We start from the raw sequence: 15,600 nt of genomic DNA on the forward strand, positions 1-15,600 counted from the left end.
CGAATCGGAGTGGGTGCCGAGTGGCGTAGTCCTGGTGAAGGGCGACGAGGGCTTCGGCCGTGATGCCTTCGCCGGAGATTGCGGTGCGGAATTGTTCGGGGGTTGGGTCTGCAGGGGTGGTGAAGGGAGGTAGAGGTTCGTTGACGGGCTGCTCTGATCTGGGGCTGTCCTGTCTTGGAAAAATCGTGCGTGCACGGTTCTGCTCTTCAGCGTCCGACTCTGCAACGACTGCTTTGACTCTTGTCACTTGGACTGACTTCGAAGATCGTGGGCTAGCGTGCTGGATAAACTTACATGGTCCTCCTCCAAGCAAAAATATGACAAGGCTCGCAATCAGTGCGCACCCAATCGTACCAACCAGATTGACGCATGTCTTCATCATAACGTGTACATAGTATAAAGAAAGCCGAGATGGACGCTTCTTGAACCAGAAGACAGCGGCGTCGAGATGCCAGACCATGCAGAGCATACAGGCCAGCGCGTTCAGTCCATGTGCGCAATAGTGTATGCTTCTGGGCATGGGACGCTTGAGGACTTTGGCGATGGAGTTCGTGACTTCGTGTGCGATGTCATGAACGAAGGCGAGCGTGAGCAGAAGTAGAGGCAACAGAATTGGAGTCAAGGATGTCCAGTAGTGGACTTGGTCGAATGGGGATAAGGCAGGCATGCTGATCTTGGTCGGATTTGATGCTTGAGGTGCGGGTATCTTCGTGGTAGTGGAATCTGAGGCAGGATGCGGAGGATTGAAGGATTTTGGTGCGCTTTTCAATGAAGGCGAAGAGCTGAATAGCAAGATTGGAGACATCTTACCGCATGTCTTCTCCGATGCCCATTGAGACAAGGTTTGAGTTCCAAGGCATCAAGACACTCCAGGCCGGGAGACTCTCGCTTGCAAGACATGTGGCATTGTCTCCTCCACGATAGCGATCACAGAGGCCGTTGCAGTGAAGCCGGAGGCGTGAGCATGTCTCATATATTGGAAGCGCCTCGGGGACTTGCCGACAGGGTTTCTTGAAACATCCAGACGTTCATTGATCGTGTCATGCATGACTCTCAGCACGTCTCAAACTGTTGACCAAGAGTAGCATGAGCTTATATCGACCACACCTCTGCGTGCCTCTCTTCATCAGCACTGATCACACGACCAGACTGAAGATGACCCGAGGTCATTGTCGTTCATCGATACTCCTGGGAGGATTCGTGCGGAGATGTTCATCGTCGAGCAACGCAGCACTGCCGGTGCCAAGTGGAGGAGAAGCCATAAGTATACTCTTCTTCCCCCAACCGTAAGTCGTCCTGGTCCTGTATCTCTGCTCTCGTATATCGGTATTGTTGTGTCTTGAGAAGAGAAGAGGTCACATCACATCAGCCGGGAATTAAGGCAGGGCATCTCTCTTCCCCCACGATTTCCCTCCACTCGGCTCCACCACAGCACCCACCCAAGCGACATCGGACTCCCGGAGCAATTCCAGCTCGTGCTCTCTCTCTCTTTTCCAGCTCATCCCGCCGCTCCAGCTCCCCCTCAGCGACGACTCACACGAGCTGCCTCGGGTAATCCGCTCCTGCAGACTACCGGATCGCAACCATCTCGACCATCCACAGCTCAGCGGCTCATTGCGGGATCTTGAGGTGATTTTACTTTGCAACATGTCGTCTTTGCGTACTTTTGCCACGAACGCTCTACGATCCTCTACCACCACAACCACCACCTTCACCACTCCGATCCTCACCACTGCCACTCGCACATTTCCTCGACCCATCGCCGCCAAACTCGTCCAGCGCCGCACCATGGCTTCCAAACAGATCCCCAAGATCAAGGTCAAGAACCCCGTTGTCGAGCTCGATGGCGACGAGATGACCCGCATAATCTGGAAGAACATCAAGGACAAGTTCATCTACCCATACCTCGATATCGACCTCAAGTACTACGATCTCGGCCTGGAGAAGCGGGACGAGACCAACGATCAGATCACGATCGACGCCGCGACGGCCATTCAAAAGTACAGCGTTGGTGTCAAGTGTGCCACAATCACACCCGATGAGGCTCGTGTGGAGGAGTTCAAGCTCAAGAAGATGTGGTTGTCGCCCAACGGCACCATCAGGAATCAGCTCGGCGGCACAGTTTTCAGAGAGCCAATCGTCATTCCACGGATACCTAGACTTGTACAAGGCTGGCAAAAGCCTATTGTCATCGGCCGTCACGCTTTCGGTGACCAGTACCGGGCAAAGGACCAAGTCATCAAGGGCCCGGGCAAGCTGGAGATGGTCTTCACGCCGGAGGGTGGTCAGCCGGAGAAGATTGAGGTCTTCCAGTTCACCGATAAGACTCAAGGCGGTGTTGCCATGACCATGTACAACACCACCGAGAGCATCTCAGGATTCGCCCACGCTTCTTTCAAGCACGCTCTGTCTCTCAACTACCCAATGTACATGACCACCAAGAACACCATCCTGAAGAAGTATGATGGTCAGTTCAAGGACATCTTCCAGGACATCTACGAGAAGGATTACCGCAAGGAGTTTGAGTCTAAGGGTCTGTGGTATGAGCACCGTCTCATCGACGATATGGTCGCGCAAATGATCAAGAACGAGGGTGGCATGCTCATCGCCATGAAGAGTGAGTTTATACTTCTTCGTATCGAATGACGACTTTCATTAACAATGCACAGACTACGACGGAGACGTCCAATCCGACATCGTCGCCCAAGGCTTCGGCTCCCTCGGCCTCATGACCTCCGTGCTCGTGACTCCCGACGGCAAGACCTTCGAAGCCGAAGCCGCCCACGGCACCGTCACCCGCCACTACCGCGAGCACCAGAAGGGCAACCCGACCTCCACGAATCCCATCGCATCCATCTTCGCCTGGACTCGTGGTCTCGCCAAGCGCGGTGAGCTCGATGATACACCCGAATTGGTCAAGTTCGCCGAGAGCTTGGAGGAGGCTTGCATCCACGTTGTCGACCAGCAAGGAATTATGACCAAGGATTTGGCCATCAGCTGTGGGAAGAAGAACGACTACGTCACGACTGATGAGTACTTGGAAGCGGTCGAGAAGCGCATGAGAGCGGTGCTGTCTAGCAAGTTGTAGAGGATTGAGGTCCTTCACACTTGGATCTGATGATACCATTTACTAGCATACATCCTTATAGATACCTGCTTGGGCGACGACTTTTATTCGTTGCATTGACACTACAACTTGTCAACTCGACCGCACTGGGAGGACAGTTCTTCGAGACCCAGAGCTGACCACGACCACGAATCTTGGGTCCTTTCATGCATGCCCAATGATACATCGCTGACAAATTCATTCCAAAACGAAGATTCCTTCGATCGAACTGAAACGGCTGAAGACTACGAATAGTAGCAAGGCTCGTTCCTTCTAACTTGTCAGCCCACCCAAGAAAGGCTGACCAATCACAAGGGCATCGCAGAAATGAGTGCACGACCTCAAGACAGACGGCCATGCATTGCACGAGCATCGCGGCGTGTACGAGCTGCGAGGTACCGAGTTCAGGCCTCATTTTGATCCCATGAGCGCCGTTCGGAGCTCGAGCCGAGAATATCGTTGATGGCTGAAAGCCTGAGACATTGGTCGTGGAGCGATGTGAGACGACTGATGATGACCCAAGGAAAGCCGGCATCTGGAAAGTCAAGTGGCTGAGACCTGGGCTTGTTCGGAGAATTCTTCTGGTGACCCGAACGGTCGGATGTTATTCCTGGGGTTGGGCTGGCATTTCTCCTCGGGTGGTGGTACTGATCTGCCGCGATCTTGCGTCGTTCGTGGATCCCAGAATGTGGTACCCTGAGAGAATCTCCGAATTGGGTGCTCGAGCACGTGGAGCTAAGATCGTGCCCCCGAGCTGCAGCGCAGGGACAGGGGCCGTGTGTAGGAGATCGCGAGCATCGCACTCTCAAAGACAGTCATCTCGCCAGCATAAGCGGCTTTCGCACGGTCAAACCTCCACTGGACAGCTCAGACGCCTGTTGATAACATGGCATCGGTCATCGTCGGGCTCCAACAGACGACGCCACGATGCGGCTTCCCCACTCAGATCACGAACAGTAACGGGCGTACATCATCTGCTCTCATGCGCCACAAATCACAACGCCCAAGGCTTGAGCGGCTTTTTCCTGGCTTTTCCTGGCTTCCAGAATGTCCCAATTTGGTGAATCAGCAATCGAAATGTGAGGCGTAAAGGAGGAATTCAAGACGAGATCAAGATTTGGAACGTGGCGGAGGTGTGCAGTTCCCTGTCGAGGAAACGTACGTAGCTCATTGTATCGAAAATCTAGTAGCAGAATTGTTTCGAGCATTGGTGCTCGTGCGCCCTGCTCGTGGGAGGATTTGACCAATGCGTCCAGAGCAGTCGACGGACATTTGGGCTGCTGACTTCCTGGGTCATTCGATTGACATCGATGGACGATCGTTGGCTTGAGGTCAATTCTTGGACTCGGATCGTGTTTCGAGACAGCGCCATCAGGTCCCTCCATGATGACTGTACTGGCCAGTCCGGATACATGTCTTTCTTACATCTCGGATCGGATGATGTCTAGGTAATAGCCATTCCTTCAACTCCTCCCGGAACATTCGTCAGAATCGTAGCAGTCATGCCTCCGCAGAGGACGCAAAGAACAGTACCGAAGATCGCTGCTCTGTCCACGAACAATCTCCGCGTACACGACTCTCAACAACGAGTAAGCTTGGCGAAAAGTGCTTGATATAGAGGCAAGACTGATAGGCCATCCAGAAGAGCACAGCAAGGGGTCGGTGCTACGATCGAGAAAAGCGTAGATCCGAGGCTGTTGCAGACGAGTTGATGAAATCGAACCAAGATCATCAGACTCATACCTCGTCAAGAGGCGAAGGTGACCTTGCCCTCGTCACGCGACTCTACAAAGCGTCGAGAAGACAGCAGCACTTCTTCGAGACCGACTACTCGGAGACCACGAATCTTTTGGAAGCACCATTTGTACGGATCTTCAAAAAGCATCTAGCTGAGCATGATCAGGCCTGGAGCCTGCTCGCATGTTCGGAGTCTGGTACTGCCGAAAGGAGCTCATCGATGATGGTCGAAGTTGGGTCCAGTCATACGGTCGTCGAGCGTCCAATGCCCGATCAAAGAAGGAAGCAGACGGTGACGAAGTCTTGCACGCCGGGAAGAGTTACCCGAGCTTCAGCTGTTCGATGCGAAGGTGCGGTTCGAACGTCCGAAGCCATGCGAGGCACTTGTCGGAGGAGGAGTAGCATGGATTGTCGATGAGTCGGATTTGGTTCGAAAGGAGTCTGATCTTGGTACTGAATTGGTCGGAACGCCAGCTCAATAATGCATAGAATCGATGCAACAACATGAGACAATGCTTGAGCAATCCCAGCCCACGCTGATGCAGTGCTACCTCCGTGGTCCCGCTCAAATTGCACCGTATGTGTCGGACTCCGGGTGGCGTGGAGTGTGCAGCCTGCGCGAGAGAAGGGAAGAACAATCGAAGCGGGTGGACGTCTACGCAGAACCGAAAGCAGCGACTAGAAGAGAGATGCTCTACGACAAACACTGTACGATCCAAGGTACTAGAGTCCGAGTTACGTGTTGTTGTTTGAGCGGACCGATGGAGGTAGAGTCTGTGTCCTGAAAGAGCATGATCGCATCACTGCTTGGCTCCAGGAATTGTGAGCCTTTTCCGATCCACAAAATAGCACCAGAAATACCCTCGCACTGCATTGCTGACCCATACGATCTCGCCGTGCCGTAGAGTATCAATCGGAACGCTTTCTTCCACGCAAAGACCCTTCTCGAGCGCCCAACGACGAGTCGTGCCCTGCAAACCTCCAGCCGATGACTCCGGCGTTACCCACCTGCCGTTGCGATAGAAATACGGCGTACAGATAGATCCATCCAGCACCGTATTTTCTGGCGTGTAAAGCAGGACCTCTCGCGGTTGGATGAAATTCATGATTCCAGCATCTATTCGTGCACGTCCATAGAAAGCTCGATCGTTGGTCTTGAACATGGTCGACTCGGCTGGCTCCGTGGGTTCCGTGTCCAGCACCATCGTCCATTCGGTCTTTCGTTGGTCCAGTGGTACATTGAAAGTCGTTGGGAATAGAGTACTGAGCGGCACACTTTTCAATGGATGATAGATTTCCGTTCGCATTTTGCCTCCCACATACGAGCGAATTTTGATCCGTAGTGCCTCAGGGTTCTCGCCGGGATGCTTCTCGTGCCATTGTCTGACTGCTGTCATGAGAGCTTGGAAAAGTACCGCCGGACCACCGGAGTTGGGTCGCGGTCTGTCGTCCGCGAAGAAGAAGGTACTCCATTTGGCGACTTGTAGTCGAGTCCAGTGGTGCTCGAGCATGTAGAAAGGACAGGGTTTGTTGCAGGATGCCTCTGTGTTCTTGTCGCAGGACACGAGCCGCGTGTCATAGCGGATGCTGGTGTAGACGTATGGCTCCTGTTCTTCTCCACTGTCCTGACCGGCAACGCCAGGGAAGTGGCCGCTCATGGTGGTTGGTTCATGTGGAGGTATGAAGAGGAATGAGAATTCTCTCAGACTATGGGCGGGCGTTGTACATCAGTTTCTCTTGTGTGGAGTGACTCATTGAAATACGACGAGTGCGATCCCCGGCATGGATGGCAGTATACAGTAAGTGAAGTCGAGTATGACAGTGTATGGTAAGTCGAGGCTACACAAAAAAGTCAACGCCGGAGTTCGGAGGCGGGAAAGCTAAAGTGTCACTTGTTCGCTGGCGACGACATTGAGACAACGGATCCGATATCTCATTGTTGACAGTCGGTGTATACCTTGATGATGACGACAGATCTGGGCGAATTTGTAGCCTGGAACCATGTCGAAGATTTGGTCGATTTAAGAGGATCTCTTCCCCCTTGAAGAGGTGAAGTGTGGCGCAAAAATGCACGGTCTTTTCCTCGCGTCACTGGTGCCGTGCCGTGGCTGTGCTGTGCTAGAGCTTGGAGATGATGGACGAAGTTTGATGAACACATTGGTTGATCCATCATCGCCGTCCCATCCCTTCTTCCGCCCTACCAAACCGCCTTGCATCTGCCAGCGCCATCCCAGTCCATCTCGCCATCGCGAAGTTCGTCTGCACACGATCATGGCGACACAGCAGAGTCCTTCGCAGGTCGCTGAGGAGGTTGCGCATTCCGTCTCGAATGCGAGCTCTTCGTTTGTGGATCGCCTATCGAACTGGTACTCGGACAACAAGGTCGCTGCATGGACCGTTGCCGGTGTCACGGTTGTGGTCGTTGGTGGCACAGTATACTATCTCTCACAGCCATCAGCGCCATCAGAGCCGAGCAAAAAGTCGAAGAAGGATAAACGAAAAGTGAAGAAGAACGTCGAGAAGAGCGTGGAACCAGCGAAGCCGGAGCCGGAGCCAACAGTTGCGCCCAAGGTTGCTGCCGTCGAGGAACAGTCCGAGGAGCTGCCACAGGTCACAGAGGATTCCGTTGCGCAGCTATCAGAGCAGGAGCGCAAGGACAATGCGGCCAAGCTCAAGGCTGCTGGAAACAAGGCATACGGCAGCAAGGACTACAACCGCGCCATCGAGCTTTACACGCAAGCCATTCTTTGCAAAGCCGATCCCGTATTCTACTCCAACCGCGCGGCCTGCTGGAATGCTATGAGCAACTGGGCCAAGGTCATCGAGGACACCACCGCCGCCATCGCCCTCGACAGCGAGTACGTCAAGGCCTTGAATCGAAGAGCAAACGCATACGAACAGGAGGAACGCTTCAGCGAAGCACTCCTCGACTACACCGCCAGCTGCATTATCGACCAATTTCGCAACGAAGCCTCCGCGCAAGCAGTGGAGAGGCTACTCAAGAAGGTTGCTGAGTCCAAGGCAAAGACCATCCTGGAGAAGAAGGAGAAGAAGCTGCCATCGCCAACTTTCGTGTCAAACTACCTTCAATCATTCCGCACCAAGGAGCTTCCGGCTGGTCTCGAGGAATCTGCGAATCTGCAAGAGGAGGGCGGCAAATGGTACCTGCGCAAGGGCCTACTTGCGATGAAGCTCCGAACTGGCGAGGGCTACGCCGAGGCGTCAGAAAGCTTCGATGAAGCCGTTGCGAGGAACGAGTTGCAGTCTTACGAAGCCCTCGCATACAACATGCGCGGCACGTTCCGCTACCTCAGAGGCGAGAACGTGACGGCGCTGGAAGACCTGAACAAATCGATCGAGTTGGATCCTACCTTGGTGCAAAGCTACGTCAAGCGTGCCAGCATGCATTTGGAGCAGAGTGAGTCTCAACAAGCCGTACAAGGCACAATCGACACAGCTACTAACACAGCGAAAGGCCTCCGCGATGCCGCCGCGACCGACTTCGAAACTGCCGCGACGCACAACCCAGACGATCCAGATATTTACTACCACCGGGCACAACTCCACTTCATCCTGTCCGAGTTCAGCCTCGCCGCAACCGACTACCAGAAATCCATCGAACTCGACAAGGACTTCATCTTCTCCCACATTCAGCTCGGCGTGACACAGTACAAGATGGGTTCCGTGGCCAGCAGTATGGCGACTTTCCGACGCTGCATCAAGAATTTCGGCGACAAGAGCGATGTATACAACTACTATGGAGAACTGTTGCTTGATCAGCAGAAGTACCAGGAGGCTGTGGAGAAGTTTGATACCGCCGTGGAGATGGAGCGCAAGACGATTGGCGAGCGTGGTGGCGGTATGAACGTCCTTCCACTCATCAACAAGGCACTTGCCCTATTCCAGTGGAAGCAGGACTACAGTTCAGCGGAGGAGCTGTGCCAGAAGGCTCTGATCAGTAAGTCGAGCTCGTGGATGGAGCACACTCACGATATCGTGATACTGACCATATTCCAGTCGATCCGGAATGCGACATCGCAGTGGCGACCATGGCCCAGCTACTTTTGCAACAAGGGAAAGTCACAGATGCGCTCACCTACTTCGAGCGCGCCGCCGAGCTGTCAAGAACAGAGGGTGAGATCGTCAACGCACTGTCGTACGCCGAGGCAACACGAACACAGCTCGAAGTCCAAGAGAAGTATCCTCAGCTCGCTGCGAAACTAGGCGCCATGGGTGCTGGCATGGGCGGTCCTATGAGATAGAGATTGATGTGATATGACGACGACGGATGTGTGAATGCGATCTTGGCTGGGTCGCAGTGGGCGTCGGTTCGACGGTGGACACATGAAAGAATGGGTGCTCGAGGTTACCGGACTCGAGAGCTTCTTGTGGATTTACAAAGGTGTGCAATGCGGCATCTATGGACTGGCGTTGATCGTGGCAGCCAGGCTGGCCCCCTCCATGTACTATACTGTACTCTGATCAGTGCACAGCGCATACTACATATTCGGTGTATTCATGCTCCCCTCAGCTGCCCCTTTTGCTGATGTCTTGTTTAAGCTTCTGCACAATCCTCGGCGCGGCTCGGCAAAGTGTGGTACAGAGCTACCCTATTCACCTCAACTACACGCATTGAACAACATTTGAAAGTGAAACAGTTCTACGCGCCAGCCCTCACACTCCCATCAGCATTCGCACACATCCGGATCTCTGGTTTGTACAGACTCGCCAAGGCTCTCCATTACACGTTTCACCGCCAAGGCCATCCTATGCCGCTCGAGCCTTTCACGCGCGAAGGATCTTACGAGTAACGTAAGTGGACTTTAAAATAACAATAGCGATCCTTTCGGTTCAGTGTCTGGGTGCCATCGCCACCTAGGCTGCGAGACTGAAGAGACATGTCTTGAAACCGCGTCGCCCACTCTTGCCTTCTGCTATCCCGTCCTTCGTTTTCCGAATAACTACTTTCCTTCAACCTATCACCCATTCCCTTTTTCAATCATGCGTGGAATCTCTGGCTTCGGCCTCACGAGCCTGGCCCTCTCCGCTGGGCTCGCGAATGCCATCGATCTGGATGTAAATAACCGGGACTCGGTCCTCAAGGCCAGCAAAATCGTGGTGGACAACATCCTCTCCGTGTACAATAACTACACTGAGAGTCCAGGCGGAATACCCGGGCTGCTCCCTCAGCCATACTATTGGTACAATGCAGGCAATATGTTCAACTCACTGATCAAGTACTGGGCCCTGTCCGGAGACCAGTCCATTGTTCCTACCCTCCAGTCGGCTCTCGTCTTCCAGCTTGGCCCGGACTTCAACTATATGCCTCCAAACCAGAGCAAGTCTCTCGGCAATGACGATCAAGCTGCCTGGGCTCTGGCGGCGATGAGCGCTGCGGAGTACGATCTCCCGGTTCCGAATGACTTGTTGTCCAACAACATCACCTGGGCGAGCATTGCGGATACTGTGTTCAAGGAGCAGGTCGCTCGATGGGACACGGAAAGTTGCGGTGGAGTAAGTGGCTTGTCCTCGTTTGTGCCTCTGTCTTGACGATGGTTTTGAAGACTCTGCCTCGATGTCGGAAACCTCGGTCGCTCGCGTCTTGACGGAGACATGATGGAACCCAAGGACGTAACAGTGTGTATTGTTGTCGAGACTAACCTCTTGCAGGGCTTGAGGTGGCAGATATTCACCTTCAACAACGGCTACAACTATAAGAACTCCATCTCTCAAGCGAGCTTCGCATCGCTTGCTGCACGCCTCCACCGCTTCACCGGCAATTCCACCTTCTATGGCGAATGGGCTACACGTGCGGTGGAGTGGACGAGAAGCATTGGTCTGATGAATCAGAACGGCCAGACTTTTGACGGCACGGACGCTACCACGAGCTGCTCTGAGATCAACCGTCTTCAGTGGACAAACAACGCTGGACTGTTTCTCACTACTGGAGCTTACTCTGCGAACGCGGTATGTCCTCACTGTGGTCGGAGCAAAATCGACTCGACCGCCTCCATTCTCCATTCTCCTGCTCAGACGGCGCACTCTCAGCCGCTGAGACTCCAATCGTGCAGTGCAATTCGAGTTTTCCCACGGAGATTCTAATTGACAATCTTCACAGACGGCGCCAGACTCCGCTACAGGTCGATACTGGTCCGAACTCAATCAGCTCGTCACAAACAGTTCACTGAGGATCTTCGTGTATGAGGATAGGAACATCATCTATGAGGTCGCTTGTGAACCATCCGATAACTGCAACATCGATCAGACGGGGTTCCGGGCTCAATTTGTTCGCAGTCTCGCCACGTACAGAGATATGGCGCCTGCTTCCGACGACAGTGTCTATCGGCAGAACATCACAGCGGTCCTGCGCGCATCCGCCACCGCTGCTGCGGCCGCATGTGTCTACGGCGAGAACGGTACCTCTTGCGCCAACAGCTGGTACGATCCCGTCGACGACACGGAGGACTATTACGGGCAAATCAATCAGAACCTCAACGCACTGGAGGTGTTCCTCGCTAATCTGCCAAGTGGGGACATCAAGATGGGCGTTGGCAGTACCAACGGAACAGGAGTTGGAGGTTCTCTCGGGGGAGGCGCCAATGGGACTGAGCGTGGCGATGGCAATGGCAGTGGAACTGGTTCCAACAGCCCGCAGTCTTCTGGAGATGGGACAGGAGCTGCCTCCACTTTGATGGTGTCGTCCATGCTCGCAGTGGTCGGAATGTTCGTCGAACTGTTTGTTCTTGCATAGAGAGCGCACTTGTTACGGCTACATGTACGCCACCCTGAACAGTGATTTATACGTTCACTGCACGGCGACGTGCACGCTAACCTCTCGTACGGCGGCATGTACGCTGCTCGTACGGCGGCATGTACGCTGCTCGTACGGCGGCATGTACGGCGACATGTCCGCTGCCCTGCACGGTGATATGTACGCTGCCATGTACGCGATCTCAAGTTACATGTCACCTTACTGCCAGGTGCCTAGCACAATACCGCTTGCTTGTTTGACACGGTGTTGCTAAGTTGGCTGGCACGGCATTGCTAGGTTATCGGCACCGCAATATAGTGTTTTTTATGATCAAATGCCGCAAGCGTTTTTGTGATACTTGGTCATTACACGCTCCTAATCGTCTTTCTCCTGCCACCGCCTACAAGCATCATGGTGCTTCTGAAAGGTCTCATCCTTCATGATCCTTCCATACACATCGCCATCCCGGTCGACCCTCTCCAGCATCCGCCATAGTCCCGCAAGGACGAAGTCCGCAAAGCTCGCCTCCTTACCCACTACGTAAGGTCCCTCATTCTCGGCAAGCAAAGCCTTGATACCCTGAAAGCCCTTCTCGGCTTCTTGCCACGGCCCTTCACCAGCACCGTCAGTTTCGGCCACTTCAGCCAATGGCTTACCAAACTGCTCCTCTCGAGTGCGCTCAAAGTACTCGGCGCTACGCGGTGGCAGCAGCATGACCGGCACCCGAGGCAGAACAATCGATCGCAAAGGAGGCCAGATCTGACCGAGAAGATCGAAGGTCTTCTGTACCTGAGGGCTGTCGAGTTGAATAGAAGGCTCGGGTTGGAGCTTCTCCAGCTCGCGGGCGATCGCTCGGGATTCCATCACATATCGGCCATCTGGCAGTCGGACCACCGGGCTGGTGTATTCAGCTTGTGGAGGAGCGTTGGGAGCAATTGCGAAGGATTTGAAAGTCGATGCTAGATCCGGATATTCGACCCATTCTGTCTTGTATGGGATCTTTTTGAAGTTGAGTACCATGCGAGCTGATAAAGAATATATGGTCAGCTTCTCTCGAAACAGACAGGAGGTGTGGATGCGAACCTTTCCACGGGTTCAGCGACCAGCAAGTGGGCGTGCCCTTGGAGGGCAAGTCGAAGAGGGTGATTTCGGTAGACATGTTGATACGTGTGATTGCTTGAATTGAGTCTGGAGAGCAGATGTCCAATGTAGAGGTGATTGTTGTTGCCTCGATGCCTACCCTAGAGCTATGTTGTCGGCTTACAATAGCACTTTCCGGTGGGGCTGCGGGGCGGGCATGCCAAAGGGCGTGCCGCAAAGATTCCAGGCACTGTCAACCAAATGTTCGCTGAACCACTTCCCTAGTATACAGCTCCGCTTTATGATACAGTAGTGTACAATGAGAGCCCACTTTCCCCCTCAAAAGCCCAGTTCGCTCGTCGTATCTATTTTCTCCGGAGCTTCTGCTGGCTTGCGAAGAAACGCTTCCATCAGAACACCCGCTGCCACTCCGACATTCATGCTGTCAACACCGACATCAGGCGCATTGTTTGGACCTCTCTCGATCGAAACAAAGGCATCAGCTCGATTCTTCAAGTTCTCGCGCAGACCTTCTCCCTCAGCTCCCAGCATCAAAATGCACGGATGATCCGCGAGCGGACTTGCTGCTGCTACAGCAGCTGTCGTGAGTTGCCGTTTCGCATCTCGGGATGGCGCACCTGCCTCTGGTGCGACAGCGGCGTAGATCTTCCAGCCAGCCTTTGCAGAGTCGTGCACGAAGTTGGATGGCTTTGGAAGGGACAGGATCTGTACTGCTTCGCATGCTCCGGAAGAAGCTTTGGCGAGGACGCCGGAAGCCAATGGTGCACATGTGTTCGTTGCAACGGCGACTGCATCTGCTCCGTAGAAGTGGCATGTGCGCATGATGCTGCCCACATTCACAGGGTCCAGGATGCCGTCTAGCAAGACGACGAAAGGGTGACGCCAACTGTTGGTACTCACAGATATCGATTCTGCTCCACCGTTGACCACGAGCTCTTCCACGCTTTGAGTGCCGACGACTAGAGGTATAGCAGACTTGCGAATGTCAGGCTTGCCAAGAGCGAGAATTGGTGGTGCGGGCAGCTTTGATGCCTCGAGAACAACGCCATTGTGCGGCCGCCCATCGGACATTTTGTCTAGAAGGAATGCCTTGTATTCGTTGCGAAACGGCACATTCGCATTCTTGGCCAATGTCGTGAACTCATGCTCTGGCTTCGCATATCTTGACTTGGCCGAGCGACCAGTGTTGCCGCTGGCTTCGCGCTCGATGATGTTCGGATGCACATAGAGGTTGTAGAGCTTCCGGCGTTGAGCTTTGAGCGCTGCGAACACCGCATTCTTCCCGTAGATGAATTCGCTGGCTGCCGTTGTGTACGGTATAGAGACCGGAATGCCATCATTGCCGTCTTCTTCACGAGACTCAGAGTTTCGAGAATTCCTTGACTCCTTGACTCTTGGACCAGCCCTGCCATCCCTTGTAACTTCAGGCGAACGTTCTTCGTACTCCTTTCGAGAGTCTAACTTTGTCGCTGTCCGCCTTGAATGTGGCGTAGCCGAGTCGCGGCGCCTGGCGGCAAGTTCAATCTTTCCGTCACCTCTTTGGAACAAGACACTCGCATTTGAGCTCGCCGCATCTGCGATGTCGATGAACGTCCCTGCGAAGGCCTTCTTCTCGAACAAAGATGCGATGGCCTCGGAAGGTTCGTCCTGAAATTTGCCCGATGTCACATGCTTGTTCACGCTCCGAAGTGATGCGATTGTCATGTTGATGAGCTCACTGGTATCCTCGCCTGATGCTTCAGATTTCTGAATAGATCTGATCAGCTTGCAGGCGGTCTTGATGTCGCGAAGTAGACCGTTGCGCGCACCAGCGCTCTCTTCGGTGGATTCGACTGCTGGTGCGCTGACAGCTCGCTCGTTGCCAGAGCTCGGCACGCCGTCCTTGCGATACGAGGACTCGGTACTCCGGAAATGAGGCCTCACAACCTCTCGTCGCCCTTCCACTGGCTCACGGTCGCGGCGTCCTGCAAACCCTTTTCGCCTTTCCTCGAACTTTCCTTCTCGATGGCCTGGGAAGTCTGACCGTTCTGGGCCAGGGTCTCTATCACGCCGACCTCCAAAGCTTCGATCCCCGTCGCCAAAGACCCGTCCACGACGTTCGGGAAGGAATCCTTCCTGACCTGCGTCAAAATCTCTTCGCGAGCGCCCTGCAGACTCTCGTCGCCCTGTACCTCTGCTCGAATTTCCATCGCCAGAGGCATCGATACGAGACCGAGGCTCAAATCCAAGTGGTCGCCGGCGCTCTGACCGCTCATCGCTAGAATCTTTGCGCTGATAAGATGGAAAATCGTCCTCCTCTCGTGAAGATCGGGCAGCAAATCCTGGTTGGCCACGGTATCCATCTTTGCCACGCGCCCTCACACTTCGATCCACAGTCGCAATTTCATCCCGGCGGCCACGAGGCGCATACTCGGGCGATGATGAGTTTCTCTTGAATGGAGCTCCACCATTTTCGTCTCTCGGCCGTCGTGTTCCATCACTTCTCACGAAGCCCTGTGGACGATCTCGACCAGGCGGACCTGAAGAGCGATTCAGGCCGGAAGAACCACGATCTCGACCGCCCCTTTGAGCATAACCGCTATCTCTGGATCCTCGCAAGCTTCTGTTGATGGCGGATGTGGTGGAAACCTGGCGCCAATGTTGCGGAGCTCTTCTCGAAGTCAGGACCAAGATGCGATGCAAGCTCAACGATGACTGCCATGATGGAAATATCATCGCATTGTCGTTCTTGATCTCTGGGAATTTTTCCTGGAAGATTTATGAGCTGGGGTCAAAGCCTTGTGGCGGTGCTGTGGCTGCAAATTGCTACCCCGGTCGCTCGATTTCACTCTAGGCCAACGCGTCGACCTCACGTCAACCCTCGACTTGATCATTCACCACGTCTCCTTCGACGTCCACTTCGACC

The 15,600-nt window shown here is 54.1% G+C and overlaps 7 protein-coding genes across 7 annotated transcripts; 3 read left to right on the forward strand and 4 right to left on the reverse strand.

Annotated features, from left to right (window-relative positions):
* Positions 1 to 1,516: 1,516 nt before the first annotated feature.
* Positions 1,517 to 3,088, forward strand: IDP1 (NADP-dependent isocitrate dehydrogenase; the record flags this gene model as incomplete). The annotated part of the gene is made up of 2 exons (XM_003855989.1): positions 1,517 to 2,617; positions 2,670 to 3,088. The coding sequence occupies 2 exons, from the start codon at positions 1,648 to 1,650 to the stop codon at positions 3,086 to 3,088; spliced, it is 1,389 nt and encodes a 462-aa protein (XP_003856037.1).
* Positions 3,089 to 5,700: 2,612 nt separating this feature from the next.
* On the reverse strand, positions 5,701 to 6,441 carry MYCGRDRAFT_26468 (uncharacterized protein; the record flags this gene model as incomplete). The annotated part of the gene is made up of 1 exon (XM_003857572.1): positions 5,701 to 6,441. A coding segment is annotated over one exon (741 nt), but the record flags the coding sequence as incomplete, so codon positions are not given.
* Positions 6,442 to 7,029: 588 nt separating this feature from the next.
* MYCGRDRAFT_65354 (uncharacterized protein) lies at positions 7,030 to 9,105 on the forward strand (the record flags this gene model as incomplete). The annotated part of the gene is made up of 3 exons (XM_003855990.1): positions 7,030 to 8,261; positions 8,319 to 8,801; positions 8,861 to 9,105. The coding sequence occupies 3 exons, from the start codon at positions 7,115 to 7,117 to the stop codon at positions 9,103 to 9,105; spliced, it is 1,875 nt and encodes a 624-aa protein (XP_003856038.1).
* Positions 9,106 to 9,844: 739 nt separating this feature from the next.
* On the forward strand, positions 9,845 to 11,594 carry DCW1 (putative mannan endo-1,6-alpha-mannosidase; the record flags this gene model as incomplete). The annotated part of the gene is made up of 3 exons (XM_003855991.1): positions 9,845 to 10,357; positions 10,514 to 10,814; positions 10,972 to 11,594. The coding sequence occupies 3 exons, from the start codon at positions 9,845 to 9,847 to the stop codon at positions 11,592 to 11,594; spliced, it is 1,437 nt and encodes a 478-aa protein (XP_003856039.1).
* A 375-nt stretch (positions 11,595 to 11,969) lies between these two features.
* MYCGRDRAFT_83481 (uncharacterized protein) lies at positions 11,970 to 12,753 on the reverse strand (the record flags this gene model as incomplete). Its single annotated transcript, XM_003857571.1, has 2 exons — positions 11,970 to 12,619; positions 12,678 to 12,753. The coding sequence occupies 2 exons, from the start codon at positions 12,751 to 12,753 to the stop codon at positions 11,970 to 11,972; spliced, it is 726 nt and encodes a 241-aa protein (XP_003857619.1).
* Positions 12,754 to 13,013: 260 nt separating this feature from the next.
* On the reverse strand, positions 13,014 to 13,775 carry MYCGRDRAFT_34926 (uncharacterized protein; the record flags this gene model as incomplete). Its single annotated transcript, XM_003857570.1, has 1 exon — positions 13,014 to 13,775. A coding segment is annotated over one exon (762 nt), but the record flags the coding sequence as incomplete, so codon positions are not given.
* A 564-nt stretch (positions 13,776 to 14,339) lies between these two features.
* MYCGRDRAFT_102145 (uncharacterized protein) lies at positions 14,340 to 15,357 on the reverse strand (the record flags this gene model as incomplete). The annotated part of the gene is made up of 1 exon (XM_003857569.1): positions 14,340 to 15,357. The coding sequence occupies one exon, from the start codon at positions 15,035 to 15,037 to the stop codon at positions 14,615 to 14,617; it is 423 nt and encodes a 140-aa protein (XP_003857617.1).
* Between the last annotated feature and the right edge of the window lie 243 nt (positions 15,358 to 15,600).

This window comes from Zymoseptoria tritici, chromosome 1 (assembly GCF_000219625.1).
Source record: "Zymoseptoria tritici IPO323 chromosome 1, whole genome shotgun sequence".
Lineage (NCBI taxonomy): Eukaryota > Fungi > Ascomycota > Dothideomycetes > Mycosphaerellales > Mycosphaerellaceae > Zymoseptoria > Zymoseptoria tritici.